The sequence below is a fragment of the Heterocephalus glaber genome, unplaced genomic scaffold (assembly GCF_053883595.1).
Source record: "Heterocephalus glaber isolate CG9 unplaced genomic scaffold, H.glaber_assembly_v1.0 deba00001538, whole genome shotgun sequence".
Lineage (NCBI taxonomy): Eukaryota > Metazoa > Chordata > Mammalia > Rodentia > Bathyergidae > Heterocephalus > Heterocephalus glaber.
This window is the reverse complement of record NW_028258333.1, coordinates 1,894,278-1,917,700: the sequence shown is the minus strand read 5'-3', so window position 1 is coordinate 1,917,700 and position 23,423 is coordinate 1,894,278. Positions and strand designations below refer to the sequence as shown.

The 23,423-nt window shown below is 38.5% G+C and overlaps 1 protein-coding gene across 4 annotated transcripts in view; it reads left to right on the top strand.

The window, feature by feature from the left end:
• Ctnnd2 (catenin delta 2) overlaps positions 1-23,423 on the top strand; it is an 871,879-nt gene that overhangs the window by 20,498 nt on the left and 827,958 nt on the right. The window contains exon 1 of one of the 4 annotated variants that reach the window (XM_087189426.1): positions 3,019-3,126. The exons of the other annotated variants lie outside the window; for them this stretch is intronic. Coding sequence (XP_087045552.1) covers positions 3,096-3,126 — 31 coding nt within the window. The 5' untranslated portion in view covers positions 3,019-3,095. Of the gene's footprint in view, positions 1-3,018; positions 3,127-23,423 lie in introns of those variants that run through there. 4 annotated transcript variants of the gene reach the window in all.

Sequence of the window (23,423 nt, the reverse complement as noted above, 5' to 3'; positions counted from 1 at the left end):
GAGGTACAGTAGGATGTGCACAGATCATGTGCCAGTCAGGCACCATTTTATGTAAGGGACTGAGCATCTGTGTACTGCGAGGGGTCTTCAGCCAGTACCCTGTGGATACCGATAGACTACTTTATTAATATAGGGGCATTAAATTATAATTTAATGTCCAAGAATATGAGGAAGCAATTCCTAAAAATTATCAATAAAAAACTCTACTTTATACCTTTAATATGATGTGTTAGTAATGGCATTTGACCTCCATGGCTTCCTCTGAAGGCCCACAACTTCATTCTAATCATGTGGAAAACATTTCCCATAATACCTGCCCAGTGCTTCTAAAAGCTGTTGGGGTCTGCAAAAATGCAGTGTGAGGAACTCTCACAGCCAAAAGGAGCCCATGGAAGTAGGGTGACTGACAGTAGTGTCAGGTCTCCGATGGGTCTAGAACAGCAAAAGGACTTTCGGGAAAAATTAAGTAAATCTGAATTAAGTAAGGACTTCTGTTAATAATAATGCATCGGTACTGGTTCATTAATTGTAACAAATGTGCCCTGTTAACGTACAACAGTCATTGTAAGGAAAATTGGGTCCTTCATGATAAAGGTTATTTCTTTTATAAGTGTAATTTTGAACACTGAAAGTTGTTACATGCCTGCTCAAAGTTTTTAAGAAGGGAAGGGCATTTTGTTTTTATTTTAATAGGCTTGGCCTGTGCCCTAATATTTGACAATTGTTATTCAAATTGATTTGGTAGTTTTAAAATAGTAAACCAGCATAAAATATTTGTCATTTATGCCAGGGATTTCTGGTTAAGGCCAGCGGAGGAAGAATACTAAAACAGTATTTTGAAAAGGAGTTTAAAAAAAGAATCCCACTAATTATCTTGTTGATGATCATTTGGATCATAAAAAAATAGATAATTCCAAAGTTACACATTTTCTTAAACTATTTTCTTAGACTGTGGGTTTTCTGGAAGCAAAGGGCGTTTCTAGCATTTTATGTTGAAATTATTTCATTAAATGAGTAGGAATGATTTATCCTTGTATTTAGGAAACAAGAAGTGTGATTAGTCTTTGTTATTATTCATTTAACTGATATTCAAAGAGAAACTTCTAATCCTTCCCCAATTGCCCCTTTACACAATCCGTGAGGTCTTTAGCAGGTACACATGATCAGAGTTGCTAGATTTAGCAAATGAAATATAGGAAGACTAAAGTAATTTTAACAATTTTGAATTTATAAACAAATAAGTAATACATTTTTTTCAGTATAAGTATGTCCTAATACTGCATAGGATATGCTTATACTAAAAACTTACTTGATTTTTTTTTTTCTGAAATCCAAATTCAATTTGACCTGTCCCTTGAGCCCTAAGTGATTTGGAATCTCCACCTTTAATTCCACTACTGATAATCATGGTAATGATAATGGTAATGGCAGTTGTTGAGCCTTACCCCACATCAGCCCTCTGTATTTTGCTTATGATAGAAGGCAATTTTCTTGGTTCACTGATCCTTCAATATCTGTAACCTAAACGCCCCTTTCTTCTGCTCAACTTTGCAGTCTTAACCTCAACCTGGTATGAACTCTTATAGATCTCTTTCTGTGTACTATGGAATATTTTTTGTATTGCTTGTTACTGTAATCATGTGCTAACTTTGTAAACTTTGCAGGGAGAAACTGTTCTAACTGTCTGGACTCCTAGTATAAATTAAAACATTAATGAAGATGAAACTATTTTATAACTGAATAAGAAGGTTGCATATCAGAATAAACTAAATTATGCTGCTTTAATAAAAGTGTCTTAGCTACTTTTCTCTAAGACACAGTACCCGACACCCACAGTTAAATGGGGGAAGTTTTATTTGGCTTACAATTCAAAGAGGTTTCAGTCCACAGTCGGCTGACTCCAAGGCAGGGTGGCAGAGGGGCAACAGTTCATGGTGGTGGAAGACAGCAGAAGCAACAAGGAACCTTAAAAGCCTCTTTCTGCCCCTTTTGTCCTATTCAGACTACCCAGATTAGGGCTGTGCCAAAGCAGTTATTCTTGTGTAGTGGTTTAGTAATCACACACCCCTAATCCCAACGTCACACACTCTAGATTCAGCCACCTCCAAAATAGCCCTACCTCATTCTCATGAGGCTTCTTCGGGGGGACATCTAAATACAAGCCATAGTAATAAGAAGTTCCTAATGTCAGTGGTTCAAAAGAACAAAGGTTGTTACATTTTCAGAATGGGTTGTTAAGAGGTGGGGTGGATATTTGGACACTCCTAGACACTCTGGGATCCAGGCCAAGGGGTCTTCTGTCTTGTCAATGTCTTCCATTACTGTTGAGATAGGAAAATAAAGTGGAAAACTGAGTGAAATATCACAGAATCACATTTCTTCAGGCAGAGAGGGCTGTGGTAATGGCACACAATAGGATGTGAATCATGATGTGGAATCAGTATTATGATAAAGTGCTCATATGAGTTAGTATTGTGCTCCAAAGTCATCTTGCTGTTTTCAGGAAATGCTATTCCGTTATTACAAAAGATCAAATATGTATGTATATATATTTATTCAAAATATATATATATATTCCCCCCTCTATATATAATATATATATTCAGTATATGTGTATATATTTTGTTTGTTTGTTTTTGTTTTTTTGGTATTGGGGATCGAACTCGGGTCCTTGCCTTTGCGAAGCAGGCAGCAGAACCACTGAGCTAAATCCCCAGCCCCTATATTTTTTGAATAAGCCCGAGGGGCTGATGTTTGTTTTGCTGTGGTAGAAACAGTGCATCATAGCCAGACACTTGCCAATTTTAAATGTGTCTCTGTCATCTCACTTTGTTTTCCCACTGCCCCGGCCGGTCATCACCACCCCCTGCAGCTGCTCCTCAGTGTCCCTCCCCAGGCCTTTGGGTGGTGGCTCTGCAGCCTGGCATCCTTCTAGCCCTCCTCTTCCATTCGGGCACTGTCTCCATGGCAACTGTGGGCTGCTCCACAGGCAGCTCTGCCATGTGGGGCGGCTGGAGCTGGCAGAGGCAATCAAAGAGCGAGGAGGCCTTGAAGAGCCCTGGAAAAAAGCTTCTCGTGTAATTGCGAGGACAGAAATGAAAAATGTTATTAATTTGAGACATCCAGGTTAGTGGTGAAACTCCCCGGGGGCCTGTCTCTCCTCTGCACCTTGTGGACCATGGAGCATTCGTGCCCACGTGTTTCTTTTTCCCCCATGGCTGCTCTTCTCTGTTGGTGGGTGAGGAAATATAGAGTAGGCAGATTTGCGACTGGGCAGGAGTGGATCTGTGCATTGGGCGACAGCTCACATGCACAGAGCAGTGAGGGCTCTTATGAAATAATCTCTAATGGTGTAGGGACCAAATTTCAAGGTCAGTGACTCTTAGTTGCAAACTTCAGCCTAGGATTCTCGAAATAACTTCTAGTCACTTTTGTAGCTGTACAAGCTTTAAAGGAGACTTTTGATGTGATGATGCTCAGTTTGAGATCTGGGATATAGAAGAGTGCAAAGCATTTGCGTTTCCTGCTTCCTCTCAGCATCGATCTGTCCTAGAGATGTGTTGTATGCTGAAGTACAAACACGTCTGCGTCTTGGGCTCTTCTGCCTTCTTTGCTTGACCCTTCTCTAGAAGGCTCATGCCAGAGGTGAGCCAGCAGACTTCTAGAAGAAATAACACATTGGTGAGAAGAAGGAGCAAAGAAGAGAGAGAAGAAATTCTTTAGGGACTAAACCAAGGAAAACATGCAGTATTCATAATAGTTTCAAAGATAGACTGTACATAAATTTATTCTACCATGTTTACTAATACATATTGCTGTAATTGTTCACATGTGGAATGAAAACCAATTCTGATAAGATAATTGCATTTTTGAGTTGTTTCTGATTGCTTTTAAATTTTGTTCTTTTGTGTGTGTCTACACGTACGAAACAATCCTATACAGAACATCTAAAAGGACCTTTAAATAGAAGATACTTGTCTTCTGCCTGTTTTTCTTATATACAAGATTCATTTACTTAGTTCTGCTGTAAGAAAAATTTCTTAATGTTGCATGTTGTTCTTTGGTGCTTAAATAATTTTAGTTGTTATTTGATTTTATATATAGATTTATGGAATTTTGTTTATTATTTAAAATTCTATTTTTCTACTGTAGCACTATACTATATAGTACTATACACACACACACACACACACACACTAAACTAATACTATGTATATGCTACCATACTCTATATATACTATACTACTACTATATAGTACTGTATATATCTATAGTACTTCTTCTTTTATGTCTTTCCTTCAAAGATAAGTGAGACCCCTAAATAGAATCTGGTAATGATGATTGTGATGATAATGATCATAATTGAAAGTGAAGATTTTTTCTCAAACTACTATTTTTCCAGATGCAGTAATATGAAATAAAAGATTCCTAAATGTAGATAAACAGGGAGCATCTCCAAACTATATACATATTGGTATCACTGACAGTTTAAAAATTATTTCATTTTTCAAAAATACTTCTTTTAAAGAGTAATTTTAACTTATTTCTTGTATGTTTAATATAATGATAATTTAAAAGTTTACTTTTAAAAATTAAGTTTAAGTTATAATATATTTTAGAATCTGTTAACTGAATGTCCTTTAAACAGTAAATAGTAGCACTCAAAGAAAGTAGCCAGTGTGGGGCATGAAGAACCATTTAATACATAGCATTTAATGCATATATTGGAAAAGAACAGTGCTTATCTCAAAAAATAGAATTGAAAATAGAAGAAAGCAGATAAAAAGCAACTCTTAAAAATGTGCACATTATAGTGGTTGCTAAACACCTTAGTTGTTGCTAAGTACATGAAGAGCCATTTAATACATAGTATTTAATGCATATGTTGGAAAAGAAGAACAGCTCATAAGTGATGAACTAAGTGCTCATCCCAAAAAATTAGAAAAAAAAGACAGTAGATGAAAATAAAGCAGATAGCAGCTCTTACAAATGTGCATATTATAGTTGTTGCTAAGCACCTTTGGCTTCACTGTCACAGCTGTGCACACTGCCCTCTCAGGCACACAGTCTGGTGTCATGATGGTTGCTTTAAAATCTGGGTGGAAGCCTCCCTGATTCCATAACTCTTGCATTCTTCATGCCTGAAAAACCAGCACCGTGTAAATGACACCAAAGTCGGCCAGACCTTGAGCAGTAGCCTGGCCTCTCTGGACCATGGCTGCAGTGACTACTGGGTGCCTTGATGGCTGAGAAGAGTGAAATGAATCCTGTGGAACCAATTCCCTAGGTAGACCTTCTTGAACAGGCATACTATGGACAGTCTTTTCAAATGAAAGCTGTACAGTTTTTTACCTTTGAGCCTGCAAAAGTTGGGGTGTGGCCCATTACTGAGATGCCTGATGTAATGTACATGGCTTCTTTTGGAGGGTGACCTTTTTAGCAACTATGCTATTCTGGACCTCCAGCTTTACAGGTGCTTCTTTTTGGACCAAGCTGGGAAATTTTCAGATCATTCGTGTTTGTTTTTTTTGTCCTAATTTTCACTGTAGATCTGGCGAAAAGCAGCCAATGGTACTCATGCCGCAGCCTGAACATTGAGCCACTTTGAAGTTTACAACATCAGATCAATTAATCTGCCACCTTTAGTTTCAGCTTCACACAAAGTTTTAGAACATGGACAAACCATAGAAAAATTATTTACCATAATAAAACACACTTGTCCTGTAGTCCAGTTTTCAACAGAGTTCTTGTTTCCAATGGAAACCTCATGATCCTGGCCTTTAGTATCTCTGTTCCTGTCAATATTCTGGTTTTCTGAGCCCTGACCACACTTAGCAAGTGTGGCTTACAGCATTGTAGCGTTTCTCTAGTGTTTCTCTAGCAGGAGACGGTTCTTCAGACCTTTCCAAGTAACTCTCATAAACCAATTCCAAACTCATCTAAACCACACGGTCAAATAGAGCCACAGCAATGAGCCTACTTTTAGTACCATTTTTCGTATTAGTCAATTATCTTATCACTGAGACAAAATACCCAGATTCTGCAGCTTGAAGAGGAGAGGCTTATTTTGACTCAACAGTTTCAATGGTTTCAGTCTATTGTTGGCAGACTCCGAGGCAGAAATGGAGTGGTGAAAGGGCCTGGCAGAGGACAGCTGCTCGCATCATGGCAGCCAGGGAGCAGAGAGAGAAGGAAGGATCTGGGGAAAAGAACACACCCTTTCAGATCATGCCTCCAGGTGACCTATCCCTTCTCATCAGTTCTTACTTCCCATCAGTACTGTCAACTATGAACTCATCTGTGTAGTAATCCACCATTGAGTATAGCATCCTTACTGTCTAATCACTTTCCAAACACATGAGTCTTTTGGGGGAAAATTTTGTATCTAAATATAACTCTTATCTATCTGTCTACCTATCTATCTGTCTGTCATTGTAGCATGACATGGTCTGTCTATTCTCTCAACAGACTTGGGGTAAGAAATGTATGTTTTCTTCTGCTTCATTTATATGAATGATACCAGGTTGAATATCATATACCTGAAAGTCATTAAATAACCTTACTCATTAATATTGATATTATAAAATGGAGAATTTATATGCTTTCTTCACAGTTTTGTCTATTTCATTTCTTATGAAGAGTGTTCCTTGGAAGACTGTGTGGAAGCAAACTGTATGGATTTTATGTTTATCAAACCAATTTAGAAAATGTTACATTTAAAGCTTGGATGAAAGAGCTTGCCATTGTTATTCCATATCTGGTTATTGCTGTTTACATTCTTTTGTTGAGCCTACATCTTAATAAGTTTCTTAGCAGGTAAATGTTGAGCACTTTGGCTTCGTGGTCAAGACAGAGTCAGAGGGCATCCATGACTCAACTCTTTTCTTCTGTCTTTTTCATGACTCTGTCTACTCCTTTATCTTGATTTATAAGCAAATCTTGCAAAACCTACACAATGAGTGTTTTTGATTTATCTAGAAATAATACAGAAAATATTGCTGTTACTTTGGGTGAAGTAAATCAGTTTTGTACATTTATTTCAATCTAAATAAAATCTGAATTTTCTTTAAGAGAAAAACACAAACCTGATGGTGAACCAACATAGTTGGTCTTAGGAAGCTTGATTATTTTCTTATCAGTGTTCACAGATTGGAAATTGCATGTGGTCAAAATCTTGGTACTCTGTCCAGGGTCCCAATTAATATCTGTGTTCAGGCTGTCACAGCAAAATACTGTGCACTGGGTGGCTCACAAGTGACATTTATTTCTCACAGTTTTTCAGGCTGGGAAGAGCAAGGAGAGAGAGTGCATCGTGGTGTTTCTTCCTCTCCTTAGAAGGACAGGATCCCACTATGAAGGAAACCACCATCAGGGGTTACACATAATTTAACATTATATTCATATTCTAATTCATAGCATTAACATAGTTCTCTCAGAGGCTGTACTTACAGATGTTACCACGTGGAGTTAGGGCTTCAGCATATGAATTGGGGATAAACACGTTCCTTCCACTTCAGTCACTAATTTCAGAAGTTAAAGTGTTTTGCTCATCAGTTTTTCTTTCTCAGAGTGGGAGGATTTGGGGTTGGGTAGAGAAACAAACCTAAGATGCAGTGTACTTGCACAAACCCAGTGGTGAATTAGGGGTTAATGAGCAGAAAGTGAGGCTGTGGGGTAATGGAGATAATGTCTAGGCAGAAGAACTGGATACAACAATAGACTAATAGCTACTCTGCATCTAGAGTTTGAAACTCAGAGGAATGAAGGTTTTTACTAGAGTGATTTAATAGTTTGGAAACCTTGGTTTCTACAGGAATGTAGTCTTTGCAGTTATACAAGAAAATTATTTTAAAGCTGTCCATTTAAATGAAAGGATATAGCCATGAATATGATGCGAAGTCAAAAATTGTATTTGTTTCCCACCTTTGCAAACCAATTTGGGATTAGATAATTTGTAGTTTTTTCGTAATTGTTGAAAGAATAAAATTGATTATTGCTACATACATATCCTTGCATATCTAACTTAAATTGGTTTCTGGATTATGTTTTCTTCTGAAAATTGATGCCTGGCTGGCAGATTGGGGTGCTGATTTCCTGAGTTAAACGTTACAGTTTACTGGCTCAGTGCTATTTGATCCTGGAGCTGTAATTTTGTGCAGTGTAGAGATTATAAAATGTTTCTATCAAAGATGTGATATGAGAGTACTTTATAACTATTAAAATCGCTATTTTAACTTACTAATGAGAGAGGGATAAGGTTTTAGTGTGTGGTTAATGAATTCATACATTTCTGTTTTTTTCTCTTTTCCTTTGGTCAGTCTGTAAAAGCGCTCAATGTTCTGTTTGCCACTGACCAGTAGGATCTGAGAGTCTCCTTTGGAGAGATGCTGCATTTCCACGTCTCTGTTATGCAGAGGAGGAGGCTGAGACACAGAGAATTGAAGAAATGTCTTTGTGATGTCCTCTGGATATGAAGCCATATGAGCATGAGAGATGGCTCCGATGGAGTCTGTCTTAGTGAGTTTGTTTTGCTATAAAAAGTACCGTGGACGGGGTATCTTAAGTAGGGAAATGTATGTCTCCTTATTCTGGAGGCTGAGAATCTGAGTTTCGGGTGCCATTGCAGTGAGGTTCTGGTGAGGGTGTTTGGGGTTGCAGTCAGCTGATTTGCGCTGTGGTCTCATATGGGGGAAAGGGCTGGCTGACTCTCATCTCTTCGTAAAAGGGCACTAATCCCATTCAGGAGAGCCCCACCATCACGAGCTCCTCAAGGCTCCATCTCCTGACACCACTGCTTTGGGAGTTAGGATCAACTTATGAATTTTGGGGAGACAGAGACACTGAGTCAGTTGCAGAAACCCTATTCCTAAGTATGCACTAAAGGATCATTTTCTGCAAATCACTGTTATACACGTTCATATTGTTCAGTATGTGGTAAATTGGATCTCTGCAACTGACTGCATTGGTGGAAGTGTTACCCGAGACACTAGCTTCTGTTTTTCAGACAGTCCAGGCTGCTGTCCGGTGGGTGCTGGAGCTCATTGTCCACTGAGGGAGCAGAGCAGTTGCAACAGGTAGGAGAAAGGATCCTCTGCTCTTCAGGAGGTGACAGTTTCTTGCTTTGCCCTGCCAGAGCCAACCTGGCACCTGATGCACTCTTAGCGCTTCCTTTTTGCAGGGAATCTAGGCAAGGGAGCTTCTGTTTGTCATCAGGTGTATCTAAGTCAGGGAATGTTGCAAAGGCATGGATTTGGGGAGCAGACCCTGGTCCCCAGTGTTTTCAGACTGCGCAGCGTGGTCAGAAGTGCTGCTGTCATTTCACTTTAACTGATTGGCCAGTGTAGAGAAGGTTCCGATTTCCTGGACCCCCAGGCTCTCCAGCCCCAGGCAACTGACTTTATGGTTTGGATGTCCCTTCCTTGAGGGCTTGCACTTCGCCTTGGAGGGGCCGAGCAGCATCCCCAGCCTCTGGCCCTTGATGCCCATGGAACCCTCCTTCCGTTGTTAGGGATCGATCGCCACCTGGCCACCTGTGGAGGAGCATGGCTGGTGAGGATTCCGGGGCCCTCAGGTGGACCAGACTTTGGGCCTCCCTGGGGCTGTGGCACTGGGCAGAGTGGGCGCAGTGTGGACACTTTCTGTCCCAGGTCGCAGCGTGTGAGTGTCTGCCCAGGTGTTACCTTTGCCTTGCTCTAGGGTCTCCCAGGCCTCCTCAATGTGCAGACCAAGTTTGGGAAGGAAAATTTCATTCTAATACCTACTCGCTTCTGCATCAAGGGAATCAGAGTATTTCATGCTTCCTTATTTTTTCCTTATTTTGTTCGTAATGCCTTAGTGCCCCATTCTGGCCCTAGAAAAGAAAGTGCACTGCACTGTCTCATTTAAACTATCTCCTCACTCTCTAGTCCCCTTTGTGGTGGAATGGTTCTAAAATACTTTCTTTTAAAAAATTGTGGTAACATTGTACATTACATAAAGTTTACCAATTTTGCCATTGGGAACTATACAGTTCAGTGGCGTTATAGACATTGGCAGTGTTGTATAAGCATAACCACCATCTACTTCTGAACTTTTTCATCATTTCAGAGAAGAGCTTTGTACCCATTCAATAACAAGTCCTCATTGCCCCATCCTTCCAGGCCCTGGAAAACATCATTCTACTTACTAACTCTAGAGATTTGACTATTCTGAGACCTTCTGGCATGGTGATTTCAACACACATGTTATTGTGTGTATCAGAATTTGATCCTTTTTATGGCTAAATAATATTCTACTATATGTATATGAACATACATATACATATAGATGTATAATAATGTATACGTACATCTATATAAGCGCAATATAAATTTGCATTTTAATCGGTATGGTGATTGTTGTGACCTATAGACGTTATTGATTTAGGATCACAGCTTTGCTAGATAATTCAGTTTCAATGGGTGACGGGTTGAGAATTGTGCAGGCCTTATAAAGCATGAATGTTATTGTTCAAGGAATTAATAAATGAGCCTCTCACTCTAACAGCAAAAGTGACTGGTGTGTTGAGTTTCTTTCAGCTCTAATGCACATACTTCTAAAAGTGACGTTTGCTGGTCTCACTGAGCATGAGCCACCACGAAGCCACCAAGTGTCCCTCCAGGGTGGCCAAGCATCCTGTTAATGGAAGAGCTACCATCTCCACGCAGAAAGGAGAGAGAGAAAAAAAGCTCCCACAGCTCATTAACGTTCTCATTGGCCGATTACATTAATCTGAGATTATTCTGCACCTGGAGTGTTTTCTGTGATTTTGTATTTTCGTAGCCCCAAATCAAAACAAAAACAGCAATTATTTCTTCCTTCAAATAATTATTGGACTTTCCTTCTGAAATCAGTCCAAAGTCTGAGCAAAGGGCAATTTTCCTGGCTAGAATTAACACGATATAAAATTAGCTCTGCGGTCTCTAGCAAGTTCATGCTTCTCTGAAAGAACTCGACTTGTTGCAGCTGTCCCTGGCTTCAGTGTATCTTACATCCACCGACCAGCTGGACAGTTATGCGCTGGCAGTCTGGGGAGCCTAAAAACACGGGCTGAGATTGAAATCCTGTAGTGTTGCAAACAGACTTGTGGTACCAAAAGAAAAGAAGGAAACTAGGAAGAGAAAGGGCAACAACGCCATGTCATGCTTTTGTCACAGTGGTAGGTGTGCTCACCGATACCTAGAAAAAATTGTTACAGTTTATGTAGTGCTTCTGATAAGGTGTCAGAGAAGCAGCAACTTGGAGTGAGTTCATGATGACTGGAATCATGTATTGATCGGGACCACACAGTTATTGATCATTCTAAGAACTCTAAGAGAGGCTTAATGGCACGTGACTTCCCTCTCTCCCTGTGCATTTGGCATGAGCAGTAGTAGCTTGTGGTGAAGCCAACACAGGAAAGCCTATTCCACTGGGGCGAGAGCTTTCCTAATTCCCCATAGGGACAATGTAGTAGGCTATTCACATTTTGTTAGCACTTAGGATGTGCCAGACACTGTGCTGTACAATGTACATTAAAAAAATCTCTTTAAATTATCTCAGTGGCTTTCTGAGATAGGATTCTTTATTCCTGTATCACACGTGTCAGGGAGAATTTCCTGATTGTCATCAATGGGTGACTTTAGCCCATGCTACCATTTCTGTGGCTGTGCAGATTTGAGGATCCCACACCTTGCAGTGTCTGTAAATTGCTGAGGGTTCCCTTGCTGGGTCTCCCAATAGCCAAACCCTGTGCACTCTCCTGCTGCACCGGTTAGACCTGACTGTATAGCCAATCAATTTCTGCTGCTTCTGTAACAAATCACCATAAATTTAGTGACTTAGAGCCACATGGATTTATCTCCTCTAAAATTGAGGTCTCAGGGCTGTGGTCCTTCTAGGGGAAAATTCATTTCTTGCTTCCTCTGGCTTTAAGAGGCTACTGCTTTCGTTGATGTGTATAGCCCTTTTCTCTCCCTCAAAGTCAGCGACTAGGTTTATTTATTTATTACTGGAAAATTCCAGCTCCATTTAGCTTAATTAAGATTTGAGACAAGGTCTTGCAAGAAGTGACCAAGACTAGTCTCAAGCTTACGATCCCTGAGTGCAGGGAATACAGCTGAGTGCCACCACAGCTGGTGGACCAGTGGAGTCCTCTGTATGTCACATCCATTTGGACTCCTTTTGGCTTTTTTTTCTGTGTACTTCTCCAATGGTTATGATTACCCTTGGCCCCCTGAATAATCCAGGAAAATATTTCTCTTTTAAGTTCAGCTGATTAGCACCTTAATTCCATCTGCAACCTTAATTCATTTTTGTAAGTAAGATGACATGCACACAGGTTCCAGGAATAAGGACATGTATATTTTGGGGGCATGCATCTGCTTTCCATACTCATTTAACCTGGAAGTGACAATTGGTCTCCTCTGAAAAAAACCCCATTTTATCTCAATCATGACAAGAGTTATTTAGTTCCTAAAAGCCTGGAAAGGTTGATGATTATCCCCTGCTCCCCTTCAGTTTCTCCCTGGTCTCCTTATCTCTGGGGCTATTAGTAATTGCTTCGTCCTTTGCAAACCAAACATTTCTTTCCATCTCAGTTCTTTAGAAATCTCTTCCTTCCAGTCACAGGTGGGCTACCCAGAAGGAAAAAAAGTACTTTAGAACAGTGCAGTAGATGTCTTGGAAGGAACTTTTTTGACGTGCTTTTTCCATCTCTTATTAGTTCATTTTACAGATTCAGAACAACAAAACAAGGAAAACAGCTGAGACCAGACAGGTTAGTAATTTGACATAGACTCTTGGTTCCCACTTGGAGGGTGCTTTTGTCACCTAGAGGATTCTTGCCACTGACAGAAGCCCTGACAGAAGCAGCTTGTCACAGCTGTGTCCTAGGGGTTGCAGTGCTACTGGCATCTAGGTTGTAGAGTCCAGAGGCCCTACCACACCCTGTAGTGCACAGGGGACCTTGTGCAGGAAAGTATTACCTACCTGTAATGTTAGGAGTGCTCAGGCATAGACTGTGGAGCCAAATGCTCGATCCAGGAAAGTCAGTCTGAATACCAGGCAGCCACATAGGGGCTGAGAACAGAAACCTGTTGCCTTTCAAGACAAGAAAATAATTCAACTTTTCTTGGTTATAAGATTATCATACTCATTTTCATGACTCATGGTCAGAGGATGTGTCATTAAAAAAGGCAGGCTTGATGTGGCTTTCACATTTCTTTGTAGTACAATAATGATTTCTGCTAAATAGCTGCAAGAGAAATTTCTAAGAAGAGAAGCATCATTAAATAACTATTTGCCTCTGAATGGGACCTTTTTTTGAAGAATTGGAAGTCCATAAAGGCCCTAATGGCATCCCTGGGGCAGGTTCTCTGAACCTTACTTTTCCTTTGAGGGCAGTGTCTTCCTGGGATTGATGAAGGCAGATCTGGTCAGGGAACAGCTGGTTGGTCTGAGCACTGCAGTTAAAAAGCAAACAAACAAACAAACAAACAACCAGTTCACCATGGTGATCAATCTGTGAGCTGGCTATTATGGACCAGTACAGCAGGGCTATATTGGTCAAGGATTTGAGAGTTCTGTTGGAGGTAGATGGTAAGTAAATCCTGAAGTAAGTGGATAGGATCTTAGGTGTACTGTTAATTTCAAATATCTGTTATTCTTCTGTCATTGAGAATGTTGAAGAGAATTCTAGCATTTGAGGGTGTAAAACCATCCTTTTGTCTCGAATAACCTCATACTAGGATATCCTTAATTGTGTATTATCTTGTGTTTATTATGTTACCTTCAACTATGTGATTATGTTTGTTCTCAGATGTAGGTCGGACAGAATTGGTACTTTGACAAGAGAAGCAAGGCATAGATGGTGATTATAATTTTAGGCTTATTATGTGCTTGGAACATGTTGATATTTGCCTAGCAATTGTTGAGTTGGGCTTCTAGGGCATAGATTTGATTATTTTCATAAAAATCAGCATTAAAAGGGAAGAACTCCTCTTTGTTCTTGCTTTGTCTATGTAGCACATATACAGGCACCTATTTTCCTAATAATTAAATTTACTGCTGGAAGTTATTAATAATTTTATTGTCCTGGTAGCATCTGTCCATGTAATGCTTGCACCAATCAAAAATAATTGGCTTCTAAGCCAGGGAAGCTATTGTGCGTGGGATCGTGGTGTGATATTTCTGGCCCCATAATTCAATTTATTTCCATTGAGTGAAATCCTTTGAAACCTACAGCCTTCAAGTTCTAAAAGAGAATATTTTCAGGGTGTATCATTTATGCTAAAGAACACCAATTGTTTGGCAATCAACATTTTATTATTAAGCACTATTTGCATCACAGTGTTCTGGCTAATGTTGAGAATGCAAATGAATATCAGTATATGATTTGTTTTCTTAAAGAGAAAACTCTCTACTGTATTAGGAGGACATAATTTCAACACATGAAAAATTTCATATAAATTTATGGGTTAACTGAAATATGAGAAAATAGAGGGAATCGGGCTGCATTGTTAAACTAGGGAGAACGTGGTGATATAGAGCCTCCATATTGCTTTCTGAAGTGGGTAACTGTAGTCTTGAAATCTACATTTTATTTTAGCCCTAATTTTTCTCTTGTATGGTATATGTACAGAAGGCTTTTTGTTTTTAACCTGTCTTCAAATGACATTTACTGTGTTTCATTCATGTTCAATTTAATAAAGCTCTTGTTTGGATGACTTTAAATATATTCAAAATGGATTTACAATAACTATAAAGGAGTTTGAGAACTGTCAGGAGGCTAAGAATAGAAGAGTTGATTAAAGTCAGAGAAAATTGACGGAGCAAACCAGAGGCAGTATTCTGATAACCCTGACAGAAGGAAGAGCCTTTGGAAAGGAGGGCTAGGAGTGAGAAGGAAGATGCAGCAACAGTAGGGTAATTATGATTTTGGGGGGGTGATTTTTAAACATGTTACTGTTTTAGTATTAAAGGGTAAAGCATTTAAATATCTATTTTAATGCTAATTATAAGAAATGCATCAAAATCTTCAGTTTCCTAATGCTGTACTCTACAAATGCACTTTTGGGGTAGATGGAATGTAAGTTCTTTTTCAAAGCCGTGGTACCTTCAAAGTTAGGAAGAGGTAACATTATTATCGCATATAGGAACAGTTTCCACAATTTGAAAGGGAACCCTGCTATTCTGAAAATACTGTCATAAACATAAATTGCTGGACCAAATATTTTCAGTGAACAATCACTAATATTATATTGGATTAATCAGGGCAGTAAGGAAAGTTCCAAAACAATTGATATTTTTGTATATGGTACAAATATGCAAATATGGTTACATCAGCAGTTGAAAGAAGTCTTGACTTGCATTTTTAATTTTATTTCATTTCACATAGGTTGAGGGTGGAGTACTTTAGGAGGTGAAAAATGTGATGGGAAAACATAGAGCAAGTTTATAGAGATTGGGTAAGAAATGTTGAGCCTTTTGTTTGAAGTTCTGCATAGGGGAGGCAGGAAGCTACACTGACATGTCATTTGAGAGAGATTTTAAAGAAAGTGGGGTGAAAATGTTGGATGTTCTCACAGAGTCCTGAGAAGGCCAACTGTCGCTGGACCATGGGAGGCTGCACCAATACCAGGAAGTGTTGTCATGATGTCAGAGTTACAGTGGCAGCTCACACCAAGAGGACTTCGTAGACCATCGAAAGGTCCCGTGGCTTCCAGTCTTCACATTTGTGATTTGGTTCACTCTTCTGATTGCCCAGCTCAGTCGTGTCGGGGTGGGAGTGGAGGCAGGAGCTTAATGAAGAGAGTGGCAGGGATCTAAAGGAGATCTTTTTGTACCATAGAAGTGATTGTATTTTGGATATGTTCTCCAGGTCAAGAGACTTGCTCTTCAAGTGTGTAGGATGGATTACATGGAAAGACAAAGGATGGCTCCAAGTTTTTGGTACAGCAGATGGGAGGATGTAGTTGCTGTCCATTGAGAGTTGAGAGGGGAGTGTGAAGTTTTGAAGGAGAGAGATTCAGTGGGTCACCTCAAAGTCACTATGTCGCAGCTGTACTGTGTTATGTTGTGCTGGGTTACTCTCAGATGCTTCTGTGATGTGAAGGGTAGATTAGACCACTGGAGTTAAGCAGAGAGGGCCCAGTGACACTGAAACATAAGGGCATACAGTGGGCGACCGTGTCATGCACAAACTGAAGTGGACTGTATTTGTCAGAATGCAGTGGGGTTGATTTCTCTTCCAGTCATCATCTACAGTTTACAATTTAGAGAACATTGACCATAAGAGCCTCGGTTACCTCTTACAACACCATCACTGAAAAACGTGATTCAGAATGTGATTTGCATTAGAAAGAGATTTCTGAAAACATCTGTATTTCTCTTTTTAAAACAAATGGAAATTTTGTTTTATGGAGAGAAAAATTCTACTGAAGTACTGACATGTCATTGACAATTTAGACAAACTCTCTGTGATGCTCAATACTGATTACTTTTATGAATATTTTGGAAGAGATCTTGGAGTTTGGGAGATTTGCCAAACTTCTTTCAGAGCTATTATATTTACATGCTTCATCACAGTAGTTGAGGTCACTCTTTGAATAAAAGTAAATTAAAGGTTGTAATTGGTATATAAATTACCTGGTTTAGCTTCTTTATATGTGTGTTGTAAAGTAAATTATAGCACTTGTTAAACACAAACAAACAGCCTTTTGTTTCCATAGGGTGTAATTGTTAGAAACAGTAAAGGCACATGTATGTTTGTTTTACTTTTCTCCTATTTTTTAATTGGAATGCTTGTGTACATTAGAGCATTTGAACTATAATCACATGAAATCCAATTAAAATAAATTGCTAAAAGTAAAATTTGCAAGTGAAATTAAAAGTGCAGAAGTTGTTATGAATCTTTACTGAAAATTACAGACTGTGTATATTTTGAAATGTTCCAAAATACAGTATTATAAAATAATAACATTCACAACTGAGCTCTAAAATTTACTAAGAAAGGAGTTGTCCAGCAAATGTGATTACAGAATTGTCTGCTGGTTGAAAGAGTTGTAAATCTGCAAAAAAACAGTTGTATTAGGAGTGCTCTTTTGCTTAGAATGCTCAGTGGTCCCCAATAGAAGAATTGAAAATGAGATTAAAATATTGTTATGGCCAGTAAGTCTTAATTATAAAAATCCCTATTTAAAAGTATGATGTATGTTATCATAAACACACTGTGTGTACATTCATATTCTCTAAGGATTCGGAAACATTACAGTACACATAATGCTTAATAAAATCACTTGCTAGTTAATTTCAGTGTGAGTAAGCAAGTATAATCAAATAAGAACATCGCTCAAGGAGTAGGTCTTAGAACAAGATTTGGTTGCAAGAAGTGGCAAGTAGCAATTTTTTATTTCTCAGTTCTTCTGCAGTTTTTATTTTCACAGGAAATTGAAGTGGAATTGCTGAAATATTGATAGAATTACTATTCCTTTAGCATTTGCTGGCAGATTAGGAACCTACAACTTAACAAAGCACAGTCTAGTTTTTCAGTGAATTTGTACCTCACATGGCGTTTATGGTCCAATATAGTTTTCACATTTTTTACTGCATAAAATCCAATTGGACTTTAAATATTTTAGAGATTTAATCTGACTGATTTAATTTATAGGATGGACCAAACTATGATTACCAATTGTACAAATATATAGCAACAGTTCAAACTATCTTATCTTTTTCCCATTGTGAGGATTCCTTAAATAAATGATGAACGAAGGGTTAGGGAAAAATTGGCTACTCTGTTTCTGATAGAATTTATACTATGTTTATAGTGTAGTTAGGGCAGATGGTAAGGACAGTGCTGAATACAAATAGGTGTGGTACCTGCCCTTATGTTCCAGTTTTATCGAGAGTCAGATTTCAGCACAGTAATGAATGAATGCTTACTACTGACAAAGAATGCAAGTGGGAAGAGAGCAGGAGACTGGGAAAGAGAGTATTTGTGATGAAGGATAATGTGTGAGGTGTGTGTATGTAAGAGACATATAAGTAGGTCGAATGGATGAACACTAGTCATCAAGGTTAAGAACAAATTCTTGGAAAGCAATTCTGGGTCTGGGCAAAGCTCGAGCCCTTCATCGAGTTGAAAGGAGGTTCATGAGAAACTGGGTGAGCACTGATCCAGGTTCCCAGCTCTGGGTGGGTATCCTGGGTGGGAGAGCCTGATCATGCAAGATCTGTTTTTTGTAAGAACTGGTGATTCATTCTTCTTATAGTAACTTCACGATGATTGGGTCTGGTGCTTGATAGAAAGATGTTTTAATTCCTGCTGCAGTTGTTTATCCTATTTTGTGTTGTTTTCTAGACCTGTTACTGTAGGAAGGCCCGCATGTAGAAGTCAACTCGAGGAGAGAGAGTGTCAGCGACATTATAAGGCACCATATGTTAAGTGTAACAGACAGTGGGATGTTGGACCAAAGGAACTGCTCCAGTCTTTCCTGGGGCAGAGCTGTTAGTGTTGAAGGAAAGAGAGGACTCTACAGGAATGAGGCTTGCGCTATGTCCCGGCAGACAAACCCGAAGCAGATGCTTTTGCAGGGTTTGGGAGGGAGATGAGAATGAAACACATGTGAATACTGCTAGGGAAAAGTTACTTTAAGGTGGTGCATAGCTGGTTAAAGTTTACACTGTCAGTAATTTCCTTCTATCACAGTCGTTTTGAAGGAATCAGTCTAACAGCCAAACATATGCCATCCCGATCCCAGAGTTTCTGCAGGCTGCGAAGCACCTATCCTAAGGAAACGATACCTTACATATTTCCTGTCTGCAAGTTCTCTCTGTCTCCGCAGGATGGGGCTCACTATGAGCAAAACTTGTCAGCCTTTTGTGAATCCTGGCTGGAAGGAAAGTCCTGAATCATAATATATTAGGGTTTATGTCATATATTATTCTTCCTTTTCCTGTGTGCACGAACACCATCTCCAGACACATCGGGGAACAGACTGGCATGACTTGTCTCTTACAGACATGACCTTCTTCCTTAATAACATAGGTAGTCCCTGATCAAATATGCATTATTTGTAGCACAGCTCAAATGTATTCAATATGATACTAAGTAGGTTAACCCATACTTAATGTACATTAGCTCTTCTACATATTGACCCTAAAGATCATAGACGCTTATGAGTCAAGAGCTTTACATTATTTTGGGTCCAGATAACGAGATTTGCATGGCTCATTAGTTGATGAATGTAAAATCATTGGGAGAGGGTCATCAGATGGTATTATCCTCTCATTCACAGTCCTCCACCCCGGCACTTGTGTGTACAGGAAGAGTATTTTCACTGTCACCGGAAGGACCTAAGCCCCTTAACTGCGGTGTCCCAGCCCCAGTGCTGATTTCCTGTTTCTCACACAAACCAGCTGCATTCTTGCTTCAGTGAGTGCCTTTACATCTGCCACAGATTCCCACTGCCATTGTCTTATTATTATTATTGTTATTATTATTATTATTATAAGTTTGTGGTGCATAGTAATTACCTTCATCATGGGGAATTGGTACATAACCGTATCACTTCTCTTTTTTTTCCCATTAACTTTATTGATACATTTTAGGTATAAAATACAGTTACATTCATCATTGGGATCTTTTACCTTTACGTGAGTATCTTGGTTCTTATTTTTTTCCCTTTCCCCTGCCCTCCCTTCACCCCCTCCACCCTTCTCTATTTGCAAAGACTTTGTTTGCCTTTTTTTCCTTTTCTCATATTTTTTCTTTTCCTTTCTTTTCTTTCCCCTACCCCTCCCACTTCCCCTGCTCCTTTAGACCTTTTCTTCCTATTACACAATATCAATTATACATTTTTAAAATTACTATATCAAAATTTAGAGGACATTACCACAGATTTTACAGAATTTAAAAGGATATAGAAAGCATATTACAAAAATCATTTTTGAAATAAATTTGACAACTTCTAAGAAGTACCTTGGAAGACAAATTAATGAAACTAACTCTGGAGGAAATATAAAATTTGAATAGCACCTATTAAAGAAAGTATATTCCTAGCTTGAAAACCTACCTATATGACAACAGCAGGCTCATATACATTTTACCTGATGAATTATATCAAACATTTAAAGCAGAAAAAAGGAACACTTCTCCCCTCATCTTAGGAAATCAACATTGTGCTAATACTAAAACTGGATAAAGATAATAGAAGAAAAAAGTAAGAACATAGATAAAAATTTGTTTAACAAAACAAACTATTGGAAGTCAGATCTGGCAGGATGTTGAAAGTGGTTTTATTATAGGGATGGCAGTGTTGATTCAGCATTGGAAGATCCACCCCCAGAATTCATCATTTTAACAGAGGAAAGGAAAAAGCCTTATGATCCTGTTAGTAGTTGAAGAAAAACTATTGGACTAAATTCTACAGCTGTTCATGGTAAAAGCTATCAGGAGACTAGAAGTAGAACAGAACCTTCTCAACAGATAAGACATATACTCCATACTTCAGCAAAAATGCCTAATATGAATGGAAAAGATACAGTGCTTTCTCCCTAAGGTGGGGAACAAGGGCAGATATGCATATTCTTCATCTGTCCATTAAACTTTGAAACATAGGCCCAAACCAAAATAGTCTGGCAATAAAAAGAAATAATTATCATAGGATTGGCAAGGTAGAAGTAAAATCTTTGTATGTAGATGAAATGATCATCTACAGAGAAAATACTAAGAGATCTCTAGGAGCACCCAGAATTTATATTTGAATTTAGCAGGATTAGAAAACACAAGGTATATATAAAAATTCGGTCTATGTATACTTGCTATAACTGAAGAATTGGATATTGAAATTTAAAAGTTATGTAGGAGTACAAAGGACCTAGAAAAGTAAAAAGAAAAAAAAACAGTATTGGAAGACATTTAGTACCTAATTTTTTTGTGGGGGGGTACCAGGGATCAAACTCAGGACCTTGTGCTTATGAGGCAGGCGGCCGAACCACTGAGCTAAATCCCCGGCCCTTATTACCTAATTTTAAGACTTCCTGTAAAGCTACAGTAGTCAAGGCAGTGTTGGCATGAGGAAAGACATATAGATCATTGGAATAAAACAGAAAATCTAGAAATAGAACCACACATATATGGTCCACTGAGTTTTGAAAGATTATTTAACATTAACATTTTATAGAATATAAAAACTCAAGAGCAGAGGAAAAGATAGTATTTTCAGCAAATGGTACTAGAACACCTGTTATCTGTATGTAAAAAATTAACCTCAACCCTTTATTTCCATACATAAAGATAACTTGAAAGGATCTATGAACCTAAATATGAAAGACTAAAACTATAAATCTTTTAAGAAGAAATTATAAGGGAAAATGTTCATGAATTTAGGGTAGACAAGAATTTCCTAGGATACAAAAGCCATGAGGTATAAAAGAAAAAAATTGATAAATGAGATTCCATCAAAATTTAGAACTTTAAATGAAATCATTAAGAAAATGAAAAGTAGTCCTTAAACAGACCATATTTATAATACATATAACCTATGGCCAGAAAATATAAAGAACTCTTATACTCATTAATAGATAACCTAATTAAAAAGTATATACAAGAAGATGATAAATAGCCAGTACAGCACAAGGAAAGGTATGCAACAGTAGAATCAGAAAAATACTAATCAGTACAATAACATGATCGTATTATACACTCAGTAAGGAGATGAAGTTAAAAGTATTAAAAGAACAGAGGTCAGCTTAGGTGTGAACCAGTCAGAACTTTCGAATACTGCTAATGTGAATGTAAGATGATAAAACCATTTTGGAAAACAATGTAGAAATTGCTTGTATTGCTGTTAAGAACCAATAGTCTGTTTTTAAGTTTTTACTTAAGAGGAATGAAAACACATGTTCACAATAGATTGGTACATAGAAGTTGACTATCCCTTATCTGAAATTCTTGGGACCAGAAGTCTTTCAGGTTTTAGTTTGAAATCCACTTGATCTCCAAAGAGGGTAGCTACTCCTGCTTTTTTTCAGGTTCTTGTCACATGGAGTATTGTTTTCCACCCTTTAACTTTCTGTCTATGAGTTTCTTTTTGAATTAAGTGTGTTTCTTGTATGCAGCATATTGTTGGATCTTGCTTCTTGACCCATTCTGCCAGTCTATTTCTTCTGAATGGTGAATGGAGACCATTAACATTGATGGTTATAGTGAATACATATTGACTTATCATTGTCGTGAATTTTTCTTTTTGTTGGATTCTCCCCTGTTGCATTTAATTTCTTGTCACACCCAACGGATTCATTCTGCTGGCCTTCCTGGGGTTGTGATCCTCATTGTCTTTTCCTAGGATATTATCTAAAATTTTTTGGAGTGCTGGTTTGGCATTCATGAAGTTCCGAAGGTGCTCTTTGTCATGAAAGTATGTTATTTCTCCATCAATTTTGAAAGATAGTTTTGCAGGTACATCAATCTGGGTTGGAGGCTTTTTCCTTTAGGGCTTTTAAATACTTCACTCCAAGCTCTTCTTTCCTTGAGGGTTTGCATTGAGAAGTCTACTGTGATTCTGACGGGCTTTCCTTTGTATGTGGTTTGTTTCTTTTCTCTCACTGCTTGTAGAATTTTGTTCTTCTTTTGGGTTTCTGGAATCCTAACTATTATATACCTGTGTGTAGATATTTTTTGATCTAGGCTAGTTGGAGTCCTATATGCCTCACTTATCTGTATGTCAAGCTCTTTTCCCCTGCTTGGGAAGTTTTCCGCCATCACTTCTGTGAAAAGTTTTTTTATGTCATCTGTACTCTCCTGTTTCTTCATTGATTCCGATCAGTCTTACGTTATTCTTTACATTGTCTAGCAGCTGCTGGATTAATTTCTCGTGGTTCCTTAGAATTTTAAAGAAATTTTTCTTTTCCTGGTCACTAATTGCAGTCTTATCTTCTATATCTGAAATTCTGTCCTCACATTGGCTCATTCTGCTGCATTAACTTTCAATTCAGTTTTTAATCTCCTGAATATCTGTTTGTATCTGTTTTATGGATTCCATTTGTTTCCTATATTGGAATTCCATCATGTTCCTCAGCTCCTCTATTTTTTTTTATCTGTGTCCTCTCTAGATTTATTAATCATGTCTTACACTATGGGCACAATCTCTGTTGCTATCTGAGAAATTCTTTCTGATTTCATTTTTTCCAGATCCTCTTTTGTTGCCAGTTCAGAGAGTCCAGGTGGTTGAGTATCAGATTGTTCCATCTCCTTTCCCTTTGGGGTTGCCTTAGGTGATCTGGAAGTCTGATTTGAGGCTTATTTATGTGTCTTCTCATTCCAACGGGAGGTGTGTGTGTGTGCTGCTGTTGCCCCTGTGGCTCACCTGCTCTGCACTGGGAGCAGTGCTATGGTGGCCCAGGAGCCTCGTCCTTGGTGCTGG